The sequence below is a fragment of the Mustela erminea genome, chromosome 8 (assembly GCF_009829155.1).
Source record: "Mustela erminea isolate mMusErm1 chromosome 8, mMusErm1.Pri, whole genome shotgun sequence".
Lineage (NCBI taxonomy): Eukaryota > Metazoa > Chordata > Mammalia > Carnivora > Mustelidae > Mustela > Mustela erminea.
This window is the reverse complement of record NC_045621.1, coordinates 47,154,187-47,172,746: the sequence shown is the minus strand read 5'-3', so window position 1 is coordinate 47,172,746 and position 18,560 is coordinate 47,154,187. Positions and strand designations below refer to the sequence as shown.

The window sequence follows — 18,560 nt, the reverse complement described above, 5'->3', positions numbered from 1 at the left end:
CAAAATATCCCTAATTCTTCCCTCCTGTCTTTATTATTACTGTCATTCATTGCCCTTATACATAAGCATATGTATGTGTGTGTATATATGATATATATGTATACATAATTGAATACATTGTTGATATTAATTTGAACAAACTTATCTGCTAGATTAAGAAAAAGTTAAAGTTTTTATTTTACCTTCACTTATTCCTTCCCTGATGCTCTTTCTGTCTTCATGACCTATAGTATCTCTTTAGGAACTTCTTTTAACATTTTCTTTGAGGCATATCTGAAACTAGGGGTGTCTCCTGAGCTCACCCAGCCAGGGAGCATCAGTTCTCAGTCCAGCATTGGAGGTAAACTGCATCAGACTCTGAGTTTCTCAAGTTTCTCTTTCTCTAACAACTTTCTCTATTTGTTGAGCCATGTTTGACAAGCCATAAATTCTTTAAACATGCTTTACCTTATATATAATCTAGTTATAATAGTTGCACTGAAGTCTTTGTCAACAAAATCCTGCTTTTGGATCCACATAGACACAGATTTCTTTAAGCACCTTCTCCTTATGAGCCGCACTTTCTCATTCTTGCGTGTCTTTAACTTTCTCAGATAATGTATTGCAGCAGCTTGGGGTTCTTGTAGTTATCCACCTGTACTAAGTCTGAAATTTGTTTCCTATGATAAGAAGCACTGATGTTGCTGTATAATTTGTGTTATGTATGGTTTTTGTTTCTTAATTTTTCGTTTCTATTTGTAAACCAGAGCTAGTGGTCAGCCGGTGCCTGGCAGAGTTCTGCTCATGCATCCCCAGCTGTGAGGGCTTCCAGCTTTGCTGACTGAGGTGTGTGTGTGCAGTTGCAGTGGTCTTCACATCTGCCAGGACTTGGGTTTCTACTTGCTCGCGTGGTCTCCATGCACAGCATAGTTTCCCAGCTGGCCCCCTTCAGTCTTCCTGTGCTTGAGCATGGCCTTTCCAATGGACGGGAGACACAGGAGCTCATCAAGGATGGGTGTTGTTCCATTTCCCTCACTTTCTGTTAATGCTGGACAGTCTGTTGCTGGTCAGTTACCAGACCACATCCTCAGGCGTGCTGCCTGCTGGCCTTGCCATTTGCCGCTGACATGGCCACAGCTAGGCCTGGGAACTTGCACTCCAAGCTAAGGGAGTCCCCTTGGCTGCAGAGCTGCTAGTCTTCAGGGTTGACTCTCCCACCCCCACCCCTCGTGGCACCATGGATGAGCTAGGATGGGAGTAGGACCAACCCATGCAGGGACCTCATAGAATTCCATTATTCTGACACTTCAATTCTCCTGTGCTGTAGGTTCTTATAAGTAAATTCTTCTCATTTCTTGTCTGGCTTTGGGGGTTTCCAGAGCATTTGGGTGGCTGTTCATGACTATTCAGTCTGGTCTGATTCTCCATGTTAGCGGTGGTCCTGCCAAGCCCCTTGCTATGCCCTACTGGGAAAAAAGTAGTGTTTTTTAATCTTGTTCCTACTTTCTAAATAACAAGAAGAGCAGAAAAGGAAAGAAGAGCAGTATTCAGGATGCGTGTTCTGAGGACACACCTGGCATGAGCACCTTTGAAGCTCTGCCTTGAGGTGAACTCACTCTATGGGGAAAAAGGCTGCATCCACCCACCAACTGCTATACCAACACCCCCTGGGCTTCCTACAATTCTGGAAGCACAAGTCTAAGAGCAGGTGCTGACAGGTTTGGGTCTGGTGAGGGCCCTCGCCTGGTTCTTCCCCACATGGGGAAGTCAGATCAGCCTCTGGGTCTCCTGTAGGAGACACCATCACAGCAGGGTTAGGGTTTCAACACAAGAATTTGGGGAGACCAACGTTCAGTCGACAGCAGAGTGAGGTTATCTCCCTTGTATGGAAGACAGAAGGGTGGTTATCTCCCTTGTATGGCTGAGTGTCACTCTTGTGACTCTACTACTTTTTCTTCCCATTCAGATTGCTACTCAGTAGGTCTTAAACAAATGTTCAATCATTTATTCTGTTCCTGTTGAGTTTAAACACTATTTAAAATTAGACAATGTGACATTGCCGTGGTCAGATACTTTTTATGGTGGACCCAAGCTGACTGGAACCAAGTACTAGATTATGTGTATTTTTTAATCAAGTTAAATTTTTTCTACAGCATTATTAATTAAACTTGCATTCAAAGTAGTTTGCATAGCATTCCACAAATCATCTCTGCATCTGTATCTGTGTATGAATAATGCTGGAAAAGACCTCATCATTATTCAGCTCAGAGCACTCACGTTCTTCATATAAAGTCCGGTGGGTTGGGAGTTTGGGGCCACTTTTCAGTTAATTGCCAAAGATCAAATTTATTAGTGATGAAAGTGGCACAGAACCTTAAGTCGTTTGATGTCCAAAAAATTGATAACAGGGAATACACCCCAACCCTATTCATGTGAGTAAGTGTGTAGTGTTCCCCGGCAGAGAACCAGGCCACAACATCCTCTTGAATTTGTTCCAAGCTACATAAGTGTGAGTCTCTGTATCTTCACTATTGTTTACGCAGGAGACTTTGTGCCCCTGAAGTAAGTGCTGAAAGCGGGATCTGCATGGAGCAGCTAATCAGAGTGCTCCCCCGATCTGGACCCTAGTTTCAGGCTCAGATAGAAGTGAGGGTGAGTGTGTCCCCGGTGAGCCTTTCAGGGAGGGTGTTGGGATGCATTCAGGGCCCCAATCACACGTTGATGAATCTCAGAGAACTGTGACTGTTCTAAGGCAAAAGGGACCACATCTGGCTCATTCCCTGAGACTGAGGGTTTCAGGCTTCAGTCTGCGATCTGGCCTTGTGACAGGGTCACTGCCCAGCGTGCTTCCCGGGTGGAAGCTGGGAACAGCCCAGACACGCATCCAGCTGACTGGGCAGGCAGCAGAGTGAGGCCCTGAAGGACAGTGGTTCTAGCATCCTGTTAATCATTCCTTTACATCATCACAGAATGTAATCATTTAGTAAACAAGTCACTTCTCAACATTGAGTTTAAAAATGGTCGTAGGCTTTTATTTTTTTAATTTAATTATGAACATATAATGTATTATTGGTTTCAGAGGTAGAATTCAGAGATTCATCCATTGCAGACAACACTCCGTGTCCATTCCATCCCGTGCCCTCCTAAAAGCATTCCCCAGGTACCCCGCCCCCCAGCCCCTCCCCTCCAATAACCCTCAGTTTGTTTCCTAGGATTAAGAGTCTCTTCTGGTTTATCTCCCTCTCTGGTTTTGTTTTGTTTTATTTTTCCCTCCCTTCCTCTATGATCCTGTTTTGTTTCTTATATTCCACATATGAGTAAGATTATATGATAACTGTCTTTCTCTGAGTGACTTATTTCGCTCGGCACAATACCCCTAGTTCCATGACTCAGAGCAACTCCCACGGCCATGTGTCTGCTAGGAGCTGAGCCCTGGAAATCCTCCATCTGTCTACACGATGTGTGGTTCCAAATCCCAGTGCTGAATGCTGTGCCCAGCCGTTCTGCCTCACCCATGATTTACATCACTGAATGGGGGTCTGACTTCTGAAGGCTTGCTAAAGGCAATGTGTTTTCAAAGAAGAAACCTATTCCTGTCATTCCAGTAACCTGACTTTCCGGTTTGAGGGAATAAAGCAAGAACAGGTCTCTCTCTCCTTGCATTCATAGTTGTTATATTCACGAGGGTTAGGTCCGTTCTGGAAGATTCAAAGCCTAGTTTGGATATATGGTAGACTAGCTAGACTACATGTTGCTTTTATGAAGCATTAATTTAGCCCAAGAGCTAAAACCTTCTTACTAATGAGTCCTGAACACTGTATCACCTGCTTTATCCAAACACATTCCGTTTCTTTCTTCAAACACACTCCACACACCTTCTTTATTGGTAAGAGCCACTGTTCTTCCTGACCGTTCAGGAAACAGCTATAGTTCCATATAACTTACAAAGTGTGATTCCTTAAAATTCAAATAAGCAGCGCTTTCATTATCACAAAGTATCTGAATATATTTTTTAAAGCATGCAAGTACACTTAATATTCATTTTGTTATGACATATCAGGAGATTTATAAAATAGCCTACTTGACTTTAATATTTCTCATGAAATATTAAAGCAGGTGAGGCGGTATCCAGGACCCGGGTCCCCAAAGGACCCTGGCTTCTCAGCCGGCAGCTCATGCTGAGCAGGGAGGAGGGCCAGCTGCTCCCAGGGTTGGTGAAGGTTGTCTCTCTTGTGCAAATTTGCACAGTTCAAGCAAAGGGCAACAATTTTAATGGGTTATATAGGAGCTGTTAATCCATCCTCCTCTTAAAAGAAGAGAAAGAGGGGGCAAAAAAGACACTCTTCTAAACAGAACATTTCTAAACCCAGTGTGATTATCGATTCAGGCAAAGATCACAGATGGGCTTAGACCATCATATGAGACTGTTGTCTGAAAAGGACATTCCCATGAGCCCCAAGAATCAGCCACATGAGCCCCAAGAATCAGACCAGCTTATGAACAGAGTGCCCAAAGAAAAGTCACTCTCCTCACCAAGTGATCAAAATTAATGTCATTCGGGGTGGACAACTGAGACCTTGTCCCTGGAGGGTCACAGCACAAGGAGGCAGCATCTCCATTTCGTATTCTCACCCAGAACGTGTGGGCTGACGCTCATCCCAGGTGGCAGCTGGACAAACCCAGCTGGGACCGCGCCCTGCAAGTCCCTTGACCATGCTCTTCCACAATGGGCAAGCCAAGAACCGACACCAGCAGGTGGAAGCTGTCCTGTGTCATTGGAGGAAATATAAAAACGGACAAACCCAGATAGAACCGTGGAATTCGTGTCAGCAGTGGTTTTCCAGTTGTTTTGGGGCAGGTTTGTGTTCTAGGAGACATACTGAAATTTAGCATAAAGAGTTAGGATGCTTACGACTGCTTTTCAGATGGTTTGACAATAGTTACGTGTGTTCGTGCATGCAGGGACCCCCATGTGCACACACATGTGAGTGTGCACATGTGTGCAAATGTGTGCACATGTGGGAAAGAGAGAGTAGTTGTAGGATGGCTGTAGGATGGGGTCCCGACCTCCCAGAGGAGCCTCTGGCTCAGGCTCCAGATGGAGGGAGGTGGGCCTGTCAGCCTTCCCTGCTGTCAGCATAGGGCATGTGAGGATTGCCGGGAGGTGTGGGCCATTGGGGGACACTCAGGGTGGAGCCTCTGGGGCCAACACGGGCGCCTCTGACCCTGAGGAGGCCGGGGGACTGCAAGGACTCTCCACCCAAGGCACAGATGCTGTTACCAGGAGAAAGGCTCCAGCAAGTGCATCGAAGGCTTGGCAATTGTGGTTCTCTTTCTCAAATGAAAGTTTAAATTTCCACCGAGAAAAGAAAAACTAGACATTTGACTGTTTTTATTTTTTATTTTATTTTTAAAGATTTTATTTACTATTTGACAGACAGAGATCACAAGTAGGCAGAGAGAAGAGAGAGGAGGAAGCAGGCTCCCTGCCAAGCAGAGAGCCCGATGCGGGGCTCGATCCCAGGACCCTGGGATCATGACCTGAGCCAAAGGCAGAGGCTTTAATCCACTGAGCCACCCAGGCACTCAACATTTGACTGTTTTTATTTTTTTTTAAGATTTTTATTTATTTATTTGACAGAGAGGGATCACAAGTAAGCAGAGAGGCAGGCAGAGAGAGAGGAAGGGAAGTAGGCTCACTGCTGAGCAGAGAGCCCGATGTGGGACTTGATCCCAGGACCCTGAGATCATGACCTGAGCCGAAGGCAGCAGCTTAACCCACTGAGCCACCCAGGCGCCCTTGACTTTTTTAAAATAGTGGGATGTGGAGCATTCTTGGATGGCTGAGTTGGAGGTCTGTGTGCAGGGTCCAAATGTGCAGGAGATTGAGTCTGCCGAATGGCCCCATTCAAGTCTGGACTCTCATTAGGATGACCGTGGTGACCATAATGTGCATTCTCGTTAGGACAACTGCAGTGACCATGTCTGGACTCTCGTTAGATGACCGTGGTGACCACAAAGCTGGACTCTCATTACATGGGCGCAGTGACCACAGGAGTAACACTCTTATTTGAAATTTTAATGTTAAATTAATGTTATTTCAATGGATCTTTTATATGATAATTATATAATTGAATTACATTTTGCATTATTAAACAAAACCTAAGCAGGAAGTTGAAGGCCCCCCTTAGAACGATTCTAGTGGTTGGTAAAAACCATAAAACTGATAATACCAGTTGAGGCGGTCCCATAAAACATATTTTCCTGCTTTTTGATGACCATGAGCAGAATTTAAATCTTCAGTTTCTTCACTAAGTGATTTTTCTTATTTGGCTAGAAGTGAATTATTTAGACTGTAATTGATATGGCTACTTGTAAAATGGAAAGTCAGTTGTGACAATTTGCCTTGGTTCACACACGCCCATAGTGATGAGTCACTGAACAGTGTCTTGACCGTGAGCACCCACCCTGAATACACACGTGTGTGCACAATGCTCACATGTGCGACACAGATATGTGTGTGCACACACGTGCTGAGGTTGGCTGTAGAGTCTGCACTTCACGGGTTTGCCCTCGGCCTGTGTTTACAGCCGCCCCCCAGTCAAGTCCAGTGCTATGTGCACAGGGCAAGTGCCGCCCAGGCCAGGGAAGGTGTGTCCTCCTCTGGGACCAGCAGCCAGCAGAAGGTTCCGGATCCCCAGCCTCCTGCTACGGTGTCTGTCTGGGGGTGGAAGGAAGGGTAGTTACTGCAGGAGCAAGGGACCCCCACATGTGCGCTGAGCCCACGCTCTTTTGCAGGGCTTTCCAGGGAACGCCAACGCGGACAGTGTGGTGCGCCACCGGCTGCGGCCGCCCCTGGAGGCCAGGCACCTGCGCTTCCTGCCGTCCGCCTGGAACCCCGACGGCCGCATTGGGATGCGCGTGGAGGTGTACGGATGCTGGTTCCGTAAGTGTGGGCACAGAACTAGGGCACAGAACCACGTCCATCTGGGAACATGGGGTCCTTGGCACAAATTCAAAGACGCTTCCAAGAGAATAGCCTCCAGGCTTTTCTCAAATTCCTCAACAAGGACAATGGAATCTCTTTGATATTATTGTGTAACTCAGAGATGAAACTGTTAGGTTTTGTTTGTTTGTTTTTAAAGATTTTATTTATTTCTTATTGCAAGAGGCAGAGAGTGTGCCCCCTCAAGTGGTTGGGGGGGGGCAGAGGGAGAAGCAGACTCCCCACTGAGCAGAGAGCCCTGTATGGGACTCAATTCTGGGACCCTGAAATCATGACCTGAGCCGAAGGCAGACGCTTAACCGACTGAGGCACCTAGGTGCCTGTCAGGTTGTTCTTATAGGATCTTCTTATTGAGTGTCTGCCTCTCTCTCTCTTCCCTGTCTCTGCCTCCCTGTCTCTGACTCTCTGTCTCTGTCTCTGTCCCTCATCCTTCTGTCTCTATCCCTCTGTTCCTCTGTCTGTCTCTGTCTCTCATCCTCTGTCCTTCTGTCTCTCTGTCTCTGTCTCTCTCTCTGTCCCTCTGTCACGGTTTCTATCTGTCTCTGTCCCTCTATGTCTGTCTCTCATCTCTCTCTCTCTGTCTCTCTCTGTCTCTGTCCCTCTGTCTCTCTATCTCTGTGTCCCTCTCTCTGTCTCTATGTCTCTGATTCTATGTCTCTATGTCTCTCTGTATCTGTCCTTCTCTCTCTCTGTCTCTCTGTCTCTGTCCCACTGTGTGTCTGTCTCTGTCTGTCTGTCCCTCTGACCCTCTATCTCTGTCTCTCTGCCTCTGCTCCTCTGTCTCTGTCCCTCTGCCTCTGTCTCTCTGTCTTTGTCTGTCTGTCCCTCTGTCCCTCTGTCTGTCTCTGGACACACAGTCATATCACCAGCCCAAGGCCCGGGGGCAGGGAGTGGGCCTGGCTGTCAGTGACCCTGAAGAGGGCCCACCCCCACTCACTGACCATGTGACACTTGCCCGGACTTGTTCTGTGGGAGGTTTGCCATGGGAGGTGGGGTCTGCTGTCTGCATCAGGAGAAGAGCTCAGGATGGTACAAAGGGGACTGGTGGGGGGATGGGAGGAGGCCAGCTGATTGGCTCGAGGATGGGCGTGGCGGCCATGTGGTGTTTGGGGAGCCCCAGGGTCACCAGAGTGAGGGTCTGGCCAGTGTGCTATGTGGACCAGCACTGCCAGCCCTGCACGGGGGACCGAGGGACCCCTGAGCCAACACTTCATCCGCAGCGTTCCTCCTGCTCCGTCCATGGCCTCACTCTGTGGATTTCCAGACCACGAGAGCTCCCTCGGGCAAGGACCCTGACACTGGCCGTCTTGGGCCTTGTGCCTCTTCCGCTTGGGGAATGCGCTCTGATGAGGCTGTGCCGGGACCCTCCCTCCCAGACGTGTGGCCAAGGCCCTTCCCCCTGGGACCAGCGGCAGCCCTGAAGTCCATGCAGCCCAGCTGGGAGGGTCTGAATGAAGCCCAGCAGGTAACCTGCCTCCGCCACGTGAGAAGCTGCCAGTGGCCCCTGACACGCCATACTCGCCGCCTCTGTGTCAGCGCCCTCAAGCGACACAGGCGTGCTGCTCTGCTGTGGGAAGGTGCGGGCCTCCTCAGCAAGCTGCTCAGAGATGCCCACGCAGCCTTGTGTTCACACACAGCAGTTCTGCGCTCAGGTCCCGGAGGAATCCTACCCCTCCCCCCACGCATCCCTCCGCGGCCACCACATGCTGCACTCCTGGACGGGCCATGGTCTCTCTTGCACACCTGGGCTCTCTCTCCATGCGCTCGGCAGACTCCTGCTGCACCGAGCAGCTGAGGGCAGGCTGAGGACGGCCTGGCGGGCTGCACGCTGGTCAGGAGGGTCTTTCCCATGGGCTTCCAGGCCACAGCTCAGCCACCTCAGGGCCGCTTCCAAGACTCACCAACGTCTGCTGGCACCTTCTCGCTGCCTTCCGGGCCAGGATCTGGGAACCCTCATCTGGCTGGAACTGGAACCATCCCTCCAACCATCTCCAAGTGCCGCACGCTAGCCTGGTTCTCTCTCTCAGTGGAAGCCCAGGCACCCCCTCTGGGTGACCCAGGGCCACCTCACCCCCAGCCACTGCCAGCCCCATGACCCCTCCTTCCCAGTGCACGCTGAATCCTCGTCATCCTCAGCTCTGACCCTGGTTTGGGTCCCACCGCCGTGCTCCACTAAGTTGGCCACGGCGGTCCGAGGGCCTCTAGATGGGTGCGATGCAGCCTTAGATGCGGAGGAAGGAGCGTGCCTATGTCAGACCCGCAGACGCACCAACAATCTCCCCATCCCCACCCCGTGCACCGGGCTGGAGAGGCTGCAGCCAGGTTAGGTTGAGTCCTAATTCTTCCCACCCTTCCTCTGACCTGCCTCTCTGCGTGAGCCCCGCCCACCCCAGGCAGCAGAGAGGAACTGGGTACTCCCCAGGCAGCCACCATCCCTCTGTTTTGGTTCTCTGAAAGCACCAGGATATCTGCAGTCAGCACAGGACCTTTGCACAGACGGACCATACGCCTACAAACCTCAACCTTCACCCTTTGAGAACTCATACTTTTCAAGGTGTAACATACACGAGGGGAAATATTAAAAACCTAAGTGCACAATTCTAAGTCTTACAAGAGCCCCTCAGTCCCCTTCCTTCCTGGCACTCACCCTTCACCCCAGTGTCGCTCTACTCTGTGGGCCAGCATCCCCTGTTTGTAGCGTTCTGCACAGAACACCCCCAGGAGTATTGCTGGTGCCCGGCTTCCGTCGTCCACCCTCCACGGCCATGCCCTGGAGTCTGGATCAGCCGCCGTGTCTCTACCTCCACAACTTTCCTGCACACCCTGGCCAGGCTGGGGTCATGCTGACACACTCCCATGGCAACCCGCGCTGTCCCCATGGCAACGGCATCATCCTGGAGCCTTGTGGTGACTGTTCATTAGTCTGCCGGTAGGATACACGGATGAAAAGCAAATGCATTGTCAGGCATGCAGCGGGCAGGCCACGAGGCCACCAGGAAAGGGTCTGCTCCTCACACACAGCGTCTGGACCAGCATAGAGCAAGGGCCAAGGCCTCCAGGGTTAGGGCTGTCTGGTTAAGCACATACTGCTTGAGGGAGCAGGTGGGCTAGCCCATGCTGTGCCCCCCAGTCAGTAACTAATCACAGCTGGTTCAGCCTCTGAAAACGAGGGTCCTTCACGGTGAACCACCAACAGACCTACTGGCCCGCACCTGTCAGCTATGAGCCAGCTGCCCCGAGGCTATGGTAAGACAAAACCGAACAGTGTGGGAGGGAGACAGACCCACCTTGAGAAGAGCTCAGGAGAGCTGATGACGTCTTATGTAATAGGAAGGCTTCTGTGTCTGACATGGGTGCAGACCATCTGGGGAAGCCAGGCTGTGAGGCCACCGCATGCACGCTGTGCTTCCTGACAGCGGCCCGTCCACCCCGGGCATGAGTGACACCACCAGGAACAGCGGGAGCGTGCAGACTCCATGAAGCCCATTGGAAGTGGACGTGTGGGCCCTTTCCTGCGACCACTGACATCGTGATCCTTACAGAGGACAGGATTAGTGCTCTGGGTGCCCCGAGCTGCCGGTGGGCACTCTGCTAGGAGACTTGGGGCAGTTCTCAATCACGCTACCCCACAGCACCCTGGAGAGGGCTTTCTGGCTTCAGGACCCTCCACAAAAATAATTACGTCTAAACCCTATATCAGTTCCCTGGTGTGCTTGCCTAAGTATGCGCACAGTCATGTGCGTGCCTGTGTTTGTGTAAACGTGTGCTCACATGTTCTTGTGCGTACCTGTGTGCTCACGTATTCCTGTGTGTTCACTTTCATGTGTGTTCCTGTGTTTGTGTGCACATGTGCTCACATGTTCTTTGTGTACCTGTGTTTGTGCACATCTGTGCTCACATGTCCCTGTGTTTGTGTACCTGTGTGCTCACGTTTTCCTTTATTACATACTCTTGTGTTCCTGTGTTTGTGTACATGTGTTCTCACATGTTCCTCGTGTGTGCCTGTGTTTGTGCACATGTGTGCTCACATGCCCCTGTGTGTACATGCTTATGTGTTCCTGTGTTTGTGTACATGTGTGCACAGATGTTCCATGTGTGTGCATTCATGTGTGCCTGTGTCTGTACACGTGTGTTCACATGTTCCTGTGTTTTTGTTCACATGTTTCCTCCTCCTTATTTTCTGTTACACGAAGGTTTTTGAGCCAGAAAGGCCCTTGTCTGCTGCAGCATGGTCGAGAGGACCCAGAGGGTGGGCACTGGGACTGGCCATGCCTGCTGCAAGCAGCCACCTCAGCCAGCAGCATCCAAGACAATAGGGGCAGGAAGGGGTCTGTGGGCACTGGGTCACAGGTGGGAGTCCATCAGTGAGATCCATGGGTGCTGGTTCATGGGTGTTGGGTCACAGGCGGGGATCCACAAGCCCTGGGTCATGGGTGGAAGTCTGTGGACTCCTGTGCAAGGCTGGCAGAGAAGTCTGTGCCCTGACCCAAGGACGGGGAAGATGCACAAAGTACTGTTGGAATGCAGGCATGCGCAAGCAGCCCCTGGGACAGGCAGGGCCGTGCACTGTCAGCCCAGTACCTGGCTTTTCGTCCATGCTTCTCCTTCAGAAGAAGTAACTGGGGAGATAACCCACCTTTAAAACAGAATGAAATATTTACTCATTGTGCACCTGGCAAATGAATTATTTCTAGGTACATTAACAAGATGTAAGAAAATAAAACATGAATTTTAAGAAGATATCCTCATAAGATGGGCAAGCATCACTCCAATGGCTTATTTTGCATATGACATGCCCTTTAAATGACACACACATCCCCATGAAGCGACCCCAGACGACAGGCTTTGAGTTGTGGGGGTTTGCTGCATGCAGATGTTTTCCAGTAAATACAGTAGCATGCTGTAGGGGTAAGACCTCTTCCTTATGATTTTCTTGATGCCACCTTCTTTTCTGGAGCTCACTGCATGCAGTGATTCAGTGAGCAACACAGATAACATAAAAAATGAGTTGCTAGTTAGGTCTAGTCGACAGCTATCAGTGGTTAAGTTTGGGGGGTGGTTAAAGGTTATATCCAGACTTCTGGCTCCATGGACAGCAGCACCCCCAACCCCCAGATTCTTCAAGAGTCTGTTGTATTCTTGGTTTTGCCAGAAATAAGGTCCATGAAGGAGTAAGTCTCTCATGTTGTCCTGGAGGAAACTGGCCTTCCATTCAATGTGCCTACCAGCCGTCGATGTGCACGGAGCAGCAGGGACCACTGGGTCTGGACACGTGGGGGTTGCAGCCTGAGGGTGGGGGCAAGGTCAAGCCATTATCCTCGGGGGCCCCAACGGCTACCGTTGCTCCAGACAGGCCACTCTTGTCTCTTCTGTCGTCCTGTGAGCACACCCTCTGCACAGCCCGCGTTCCGAGGGCTCGAGCCCTTGCTGGGAGGGTTTTTCTGGGATAACTGCTCCCTCTGTGTGAATGGGCTCCCTGAGCACGACCTAGCCCTCGGGCGACCTGGCCCCTGTTCCTCTGTGTACATGGAATGTGGAACACGGACACACTTTCTACAGAGCACACGAGCACATGTGCCATTTGGGCCCAACAGCCACCGAGAAGAGCCACAGGCAGCTGGCTCAGGAAAGAAGGAGCTTCTTATTCTCTACGGCCCTTTACTGTCTGCCTCACTGCCCTTGGGGACCCCGTGGTGAGATGGGACCTCCCTGGCACAGTCACCTCTGGCAGGGACAGTTCTGCAAAGGGTGCAGGAGTCAGAAAGCAGACCCACTGCCCTGGGAGGCTCTGGTTCCCACCAGCGGATGGGACATGGAAGCCTCCGCGGCCTCCGATACTGTGTCTGTGTACTTTTGTGTGTGCTTGTGTGTGTGTACCTGTGTGTGCTTGTGTGTACACCTGTGTGTGAGCCTGTGCACCTCTGTGTGTGTTCCTCTGTGTGTGCCTGTGTGCATGCCTATATGTGTGCCTCTATGTGTGTGCAACTGTGTGTGCACCTGTGTGTGAATGCACCTGTGTGTGTACCTGTGTGTACCTCTGTGTGTCTTCCTGTGTGTGCCTCTGTGTGTGTGCCTGTGTGTGCACCTGTGTGTGTGCCTGTGTACACCTGTGTATACCTCTGTGTGTGTACCTGTGTATGCTTCTGTGTGTGTGCACCTGTGTGTGCCTTTCTGTGTGTACCTGTGTGTGCCTCTGTGTGTGTGTGCAAGGCCCCACATATTTACATACTTCAGTGAGGAGCAAGCTAATACTTAGAACAACTTTTATCATCTTTCCTGCAGGATCAGACGTGATGGACTTTGATGGAAAAAGTTCTCTGCTTTACAGATTTGTTCAAAGTACCAGGAATCCAGTGAAAGACATCATTTCTTTGAAATTTAAAACAAGGCAGAGTGATGGGCTTCTGTTGCACAGACGGGGCAGAAATGGAGACTTCTTCACCCTGGAATTAGTGAAAGGGAGGCTCCTTCTGATCTCCAATTCAGGTAAAGGGATGAGCCAAGGAACTCGATAATCTGAATTCTTAGATTTAATTTGTACCCCAGTATTTTTATACCTAATCTTTTAGCAGGTATTATAGATAAGGGCCTAGACTTACAGATTCTGACTCTCTTTTGCTTTAAAACATATTAAAATGTAGTAACTGTGCCAGAAGGTGGTTACTGGAGCTCTTCATATCCGATAAACACACCTACGTTATGGGACCCAGGGCTTCCCAGCCTCACTTTGCACCAGTGACATTTTGGACCAGATAAGTAGCCTCTGCAGGGGCTGCCCTGTGCAGTGGAGGGTGTTTACCAGCATCCCCGCCCTCCACTCACCGGAGGACGGTAGCAGAGTTCACACCCACATCCTGGCCTGTGTCCCCTGGGGGAAGAAGCTTCCCCCGGGAGAGCCACTGCCTGGTGGCCATCGCAGAGCTCGCAGCAAAGAGGGTACTTCCGAGGGATGCACACCTGTAATGAAGGGAAGTGGCCGAGAACAGCCCTGATGGACAGGGTGTCCCAGAGTCAGATGCAGCAGCTTCACGGGGTCAAGGAAGCTTGGTCTGGCAGGACCTAACGGTGCCCATTTCCTTGGCCAGGCACTGCTTCACCCTCGCCATCTGGCCCTGGGAGCGTGGCGCTGGGCAGTCTGTTGGACGACCAGCACTGGCACTCGGTGCTCCTTGAGCATGCCCGCCAGCACATGACCCTCTCCGTGGACCGGCACTCCAGGCAGTTCCAGGCATGGGGACAGCTGAGTCACGCAGACCTGGATCCTGAGGTGCAGAGTCTCTGTCAGTCATGGCAGGGTGTGGGGTTTGAGTGCAGCGTTGCCTAGACAGAAGGGGGAACCCTGCGGAGAAATGCCCTTTCTCTGCACATGTGGTTAGGGCTTAACCGTGTCGCAAGGGAGCCGCTGTCCTGGGCACCCTCTGAGCCTGACTTGGAGCGCGGCCCACTGCGCTCAGCATGGCCCACGGCACACATCCAGTCCCACTGAGCCGACCTGAGCAATCCCCCTGGCATCCTACCTAGATCCGGAGCTATCAGCTGGATCCTATCTCTCGGTCTCATCCTTCAGCTTCCAAACACACCTAATGTATTCGCAGCCCTTTGCACACATGTACCTAAGTTATACGAAGGTATAACAATTCATGCCATTCTTGTAAGATGTTGTCAGGCTCACGCACTATTAAAAGAAGCTAAACACTAAAGCTAAAATAAAAATGTGTCTGGCAGAAATGGACGATTGGCAGTTCCTGTCCTATATTACATCATTCATGATTTTATTGCCTACACTATGAATTGGCCAAAATAACATTATATTCTATACACAGATGAATGTAAATTCCATCCAGAGATATATAAGCTGGAAAATCATTTTCATTTTCTGCACAGGCTTCCTTTTGCACGGGTTTGGGTTACACGGATCAGATGTCCCTTGCCATGGACACACAGGTGGGACCCTCCCCTCACCTGGCAGCCGGTTTGATGAGCACCCCAAGGAGACCAGTTCAGCTCATACTTTACAGATGGGATGGCTGTCTTGGTCAGCTCCCTGGGACATGGGGAGGTGCCCTTGGGAAGAGCTGTAAGGGAGGGTAGCAACAGGACAGGGAGGGGCTCCTGTGGGGACCCTGGAGGGCCCACCTGCACCTGCCAGCATTAGAGAAGACCCCTTGCGGGGACAAGACTTCCCCAGCACTCGAAGGTGCAGAGCTGATGGTGAGCAGAGGGCCTGGTGCTCTGCTCCAGGGCCCGCCTCCAGGCCACCCTGTACCTGCTGTCCCGTCATGAATATCAGTAAGCCCTTTCCTCCCGAGGGTCCCAGTGAGATGCTGAACCACACTTTCCCCTGATCACAGATGAGGGAGCTCCAGCCTGCCAGACACTAACAGCAAGTAAACCATTTCAGAGTTTTTGCTTAGAAATTCCTTTAAGGTAGTGAACACAACACCCGATTATGCAGAATTGCTTACCTGGGCCTCTTCCTGCTATGCCTCTGAGTGATGAATGTCTTAAGCAAGTTAATGGGAAATGACTAGAGAATATTATTGATGTCATTTTTCTTTCTAAGATCAGCTTCGGAGGGATTTTAGCACCTGGAAAATCTGTGACATTTCAAAGAAAACACTTCGACGGATGTTTAGAAAATATTAATTTTAATGGAGAGGATATCATTGATTTGGCCAAGAAGCACAGACCCCAGATTCTCATCAGGGTAAGAGTCTGCCTGGGGACAGAGGGTGGGGACTCAGGGGAATGAGGGCCCTTGTGCACCCCTGAGTGACGTCAGGTTAGGGGGACGTGACTCATGTCACAGCCTCATCACCTGAGCAAGAAACACAGACCAAAGCTCACTGAACTTAGAGTTATTGTTTAAATCTGAGACGAAGACCCACGTCTCCCATTAAAACGTCAGCTAGAGATCCCATCTTAGCTTTCCAGAGAGCAAAGGTAGCTGCCTGCAAGGACCAGTCCCCTTGGCAACGGGGGTTTCCTCCGTGAGCGATGGGAGCACGGGCCACCCCACAGGAAACCTATCCCTCCTGCACCTTGAGTGTGAACACAGCGTTGGCCGCGGGAGCTTGGATACACACATGGATTGATAAGCTGGCATGTTTTCCGTGGCCCTTGAGACATGACAAGGAGGGTCTGTGTGGGGGCTTGGCATCCGAGGCTGAGCCCCGACCAGCCTCCCGGTAGCTAGGTCACGGGAACAAGTGTTCAGGCTTTGGGTCCTTGCCTCCCACCTTCAGTCAAAACACCCGTCTGTGGGCTCTGTCGGCTGTGTGCACTCCCGAGAGGTGAATCTTGTTTCAACAGGCTTCACGGGCTCTGGGCTTTGTCCTGGCTTCACGCAGAGGTGCACAACATGTGACCAAGGCCTGCACTGGGCTGAGCAGCTGGTCTGTGTATCTTGGGCCTGGGGCATTGGGTGGGCAGGAGGTCACGCCGGCAGCACCACTCCCTGCGATTCCAGCTGGGGGGCCATGGGTCTGGGGGCCACAGTGGGGGACTGGAGTGAGAAGCAGCCCCCCTCCTCCAGGGCCTCCTCACATCTGCTTCCTGTCCTCAGGGAAACGCCTCCTTCTCCTGCTCTCAGCCGCAGTCTGTGCTGGTCACGTTTCAGAGCGCTGGGAGCCGCTTGGTGCTGCCAGGCACCCCGGCACAGGATGGGGTCTCCATCAGCTTCCAATTCCGGACGTGGAACCAGGCGGGGCTCCTGCTGTCCCGCCGGCACCCTCGCGGCTCCACGGGCTTTGTCCTCACGCTGAGGAACGGAGCCCTCAGACTGGGCCTGTCCCCGTCTCCAGGACACGTGAGGAGTGACATCATGGCAGGTAATCTGTGTCCCCAGCATGGCTATGTCGCCGCAGGGCCCATGGGAATTTCACACTCTGATTCAAATGTGACTTTTGCAGTCTGTAACATGCTCGGGGTCCTCACACCCAGGTCCTTGTGCCCCATTGCCTTTGGACACAGTCCCTGCCATTCACACCACATGGCACCACAGGCAGACGCCAAGGTGGCCATCACAGCCCAACCTAACCACCTGGGGAAGAGGGAGTGCCTGAGAGCTCCCCCCACTCCATTCCAGGAAACCCTACGCTGTGCCCTACCCATCAAGCTGACCAGACCCCAGGCTTATGTCCCAGATGCCTCTCCCTGTGCTTCTGCTCTCTGAGGGAACGTGGCCACAGGGAGCCTGTTCTTGACCTTTGGTGTTGGTGGAGAGGCAGCTGCCTGCCTATCAGACCTGACGGTGCCCGCCAACCTTGCCACCCCCAATTGTGCGTCCAGAAATGTGGTGGGTCCCCGGAGGATAGCATGGTCAGAGGAAATACTACATCCTGAGGACACACCTGCCCTCTCTGCTGACCTGCTCCTGCCCCCAGGCAAGGAGCCATTCTGGTTGGACACATACTTTGAGGAGGTTTTCAAGATAAATGCTAGTGTCCTCAAACAATGTTCTTCATGATGCGTGATGGCGGATCGCTCCTGGACTGAGGACAGGAGAGAGGTGGGGCCTGTCTGCTCGCTGCTGCCCATCAGGAAGTCAGCTACTTCTGGGTCTGTGGATTGGCATCGGATCTGAGGGCCTCGGGCAGAGGTGGGGACGGGACGGGGATGGACCCCCAGCCTGGCGGTTGGGACCAGTGGGGGGTCTGCACACCTTCTCAGGAAGATCCTGCTGGCCTGTGATGAACCACATTTCCTCAGTGGCACTGGCCGCCGGGCACTGAGCATGGACCTGGAGGGCCACTGGACCATCGGCATGGTCAGAAGTGGGGCCACAGTGGGCTGGCACAGGAGGTCCCCATGGGTGCCACCCTAGAGGGCCATGTCTGTGTCCATGAGCACACTCCTGGGAGGACCAGGACCCATTGGCCTTCTCCTAACCATTGACCCTCTGCTGATGGGCGGAAAGCAGACTCAGCCCCCTCCGTCCATCCTAGAACCTACCTCAAGAGCCATGCAACATGAAAACAAGCAGAGAGACCCTGGGAAGGTAAATATGAAGCCAGGGCACACACTTCAACACACAGCCTTTGACCCACGTCCCTGAGAAGGTCAGGGCTCCACAACTGCCATTCCCCCCATCGTCTGGAGACAGATGGCCACTTATAGCTTACTGAATGCTAATAGTGGGACAAGCTTGCAAGAGTGAGCTCGCGAGAAAGAAATCACTTACATGCAGTATCTCAGCTGTGAGCTGCCTCAGAGACTCGCTGGCATAGAAAAAAGGTTAATTTTTGTAAGCCACCAGGACCCCATAGTCCATGGGGATCCCATGTGCCCTGAGGAAGCTTCTGTCCTGGCCCAGTTTAAGACTTTCAAAGAAATTGCTTCAGGTCAAGTCCCACGAAGAGCCAGGTCACACTTAACCCCTCAGTTGGTGGATTTGACAAATTGCTGGAAGATTGCGTGTGATAATTGGCATTCAGCTCTTACAATCCTGTTTCCATCCAACCCCTGGGGGTGACCCGAAGCTGGCCCCTGCCTCCTGGGGCTCCATGTCTCTGTAGGTGCAGCCCCCTGCTGTTGGCCATCCTGGCCCGGGGCTTGGTCCCAGGGATCAGAATGT

General features: G+C 51.7%; 1 protein-coding gene across 1 annotated transcript in view; it reads left to right on the top strand.

The window, feature by feature from the left end:
• Positions 1 to 18,560, top strand: part of LOC116597576 (contactin-associated protein-like 4) — a 132,232-nt gene that overhangs the window by 59,186 nt on the left and 54,486 nt on the right. The window contains exons 4-8 of the mRNA XM_032355501.1: positions 6,778 to 6,925; positions 13,268 to 13,471; positions 14,071 to 14,252; positions 15,549 to 15,692; positions 16,551 to 16,815. Coding sequence (XP_032211392.1) covers positions 6,778 to 6,925; positions 13,268 to 13,471; positions 14,071 to 14,252; positions 15,549 to 15,692; positions 16,551 to 16,815 — 943 coding nt within the window. The remainder of the gene's footprint in view (positions 1 to 6,777; positions 6,926 to 13,267; positions 13,472 to 14,070; positions 14,253 to 15,548; positions 15,693 to 16,550; positions 16,816 to 18,560) is intronic.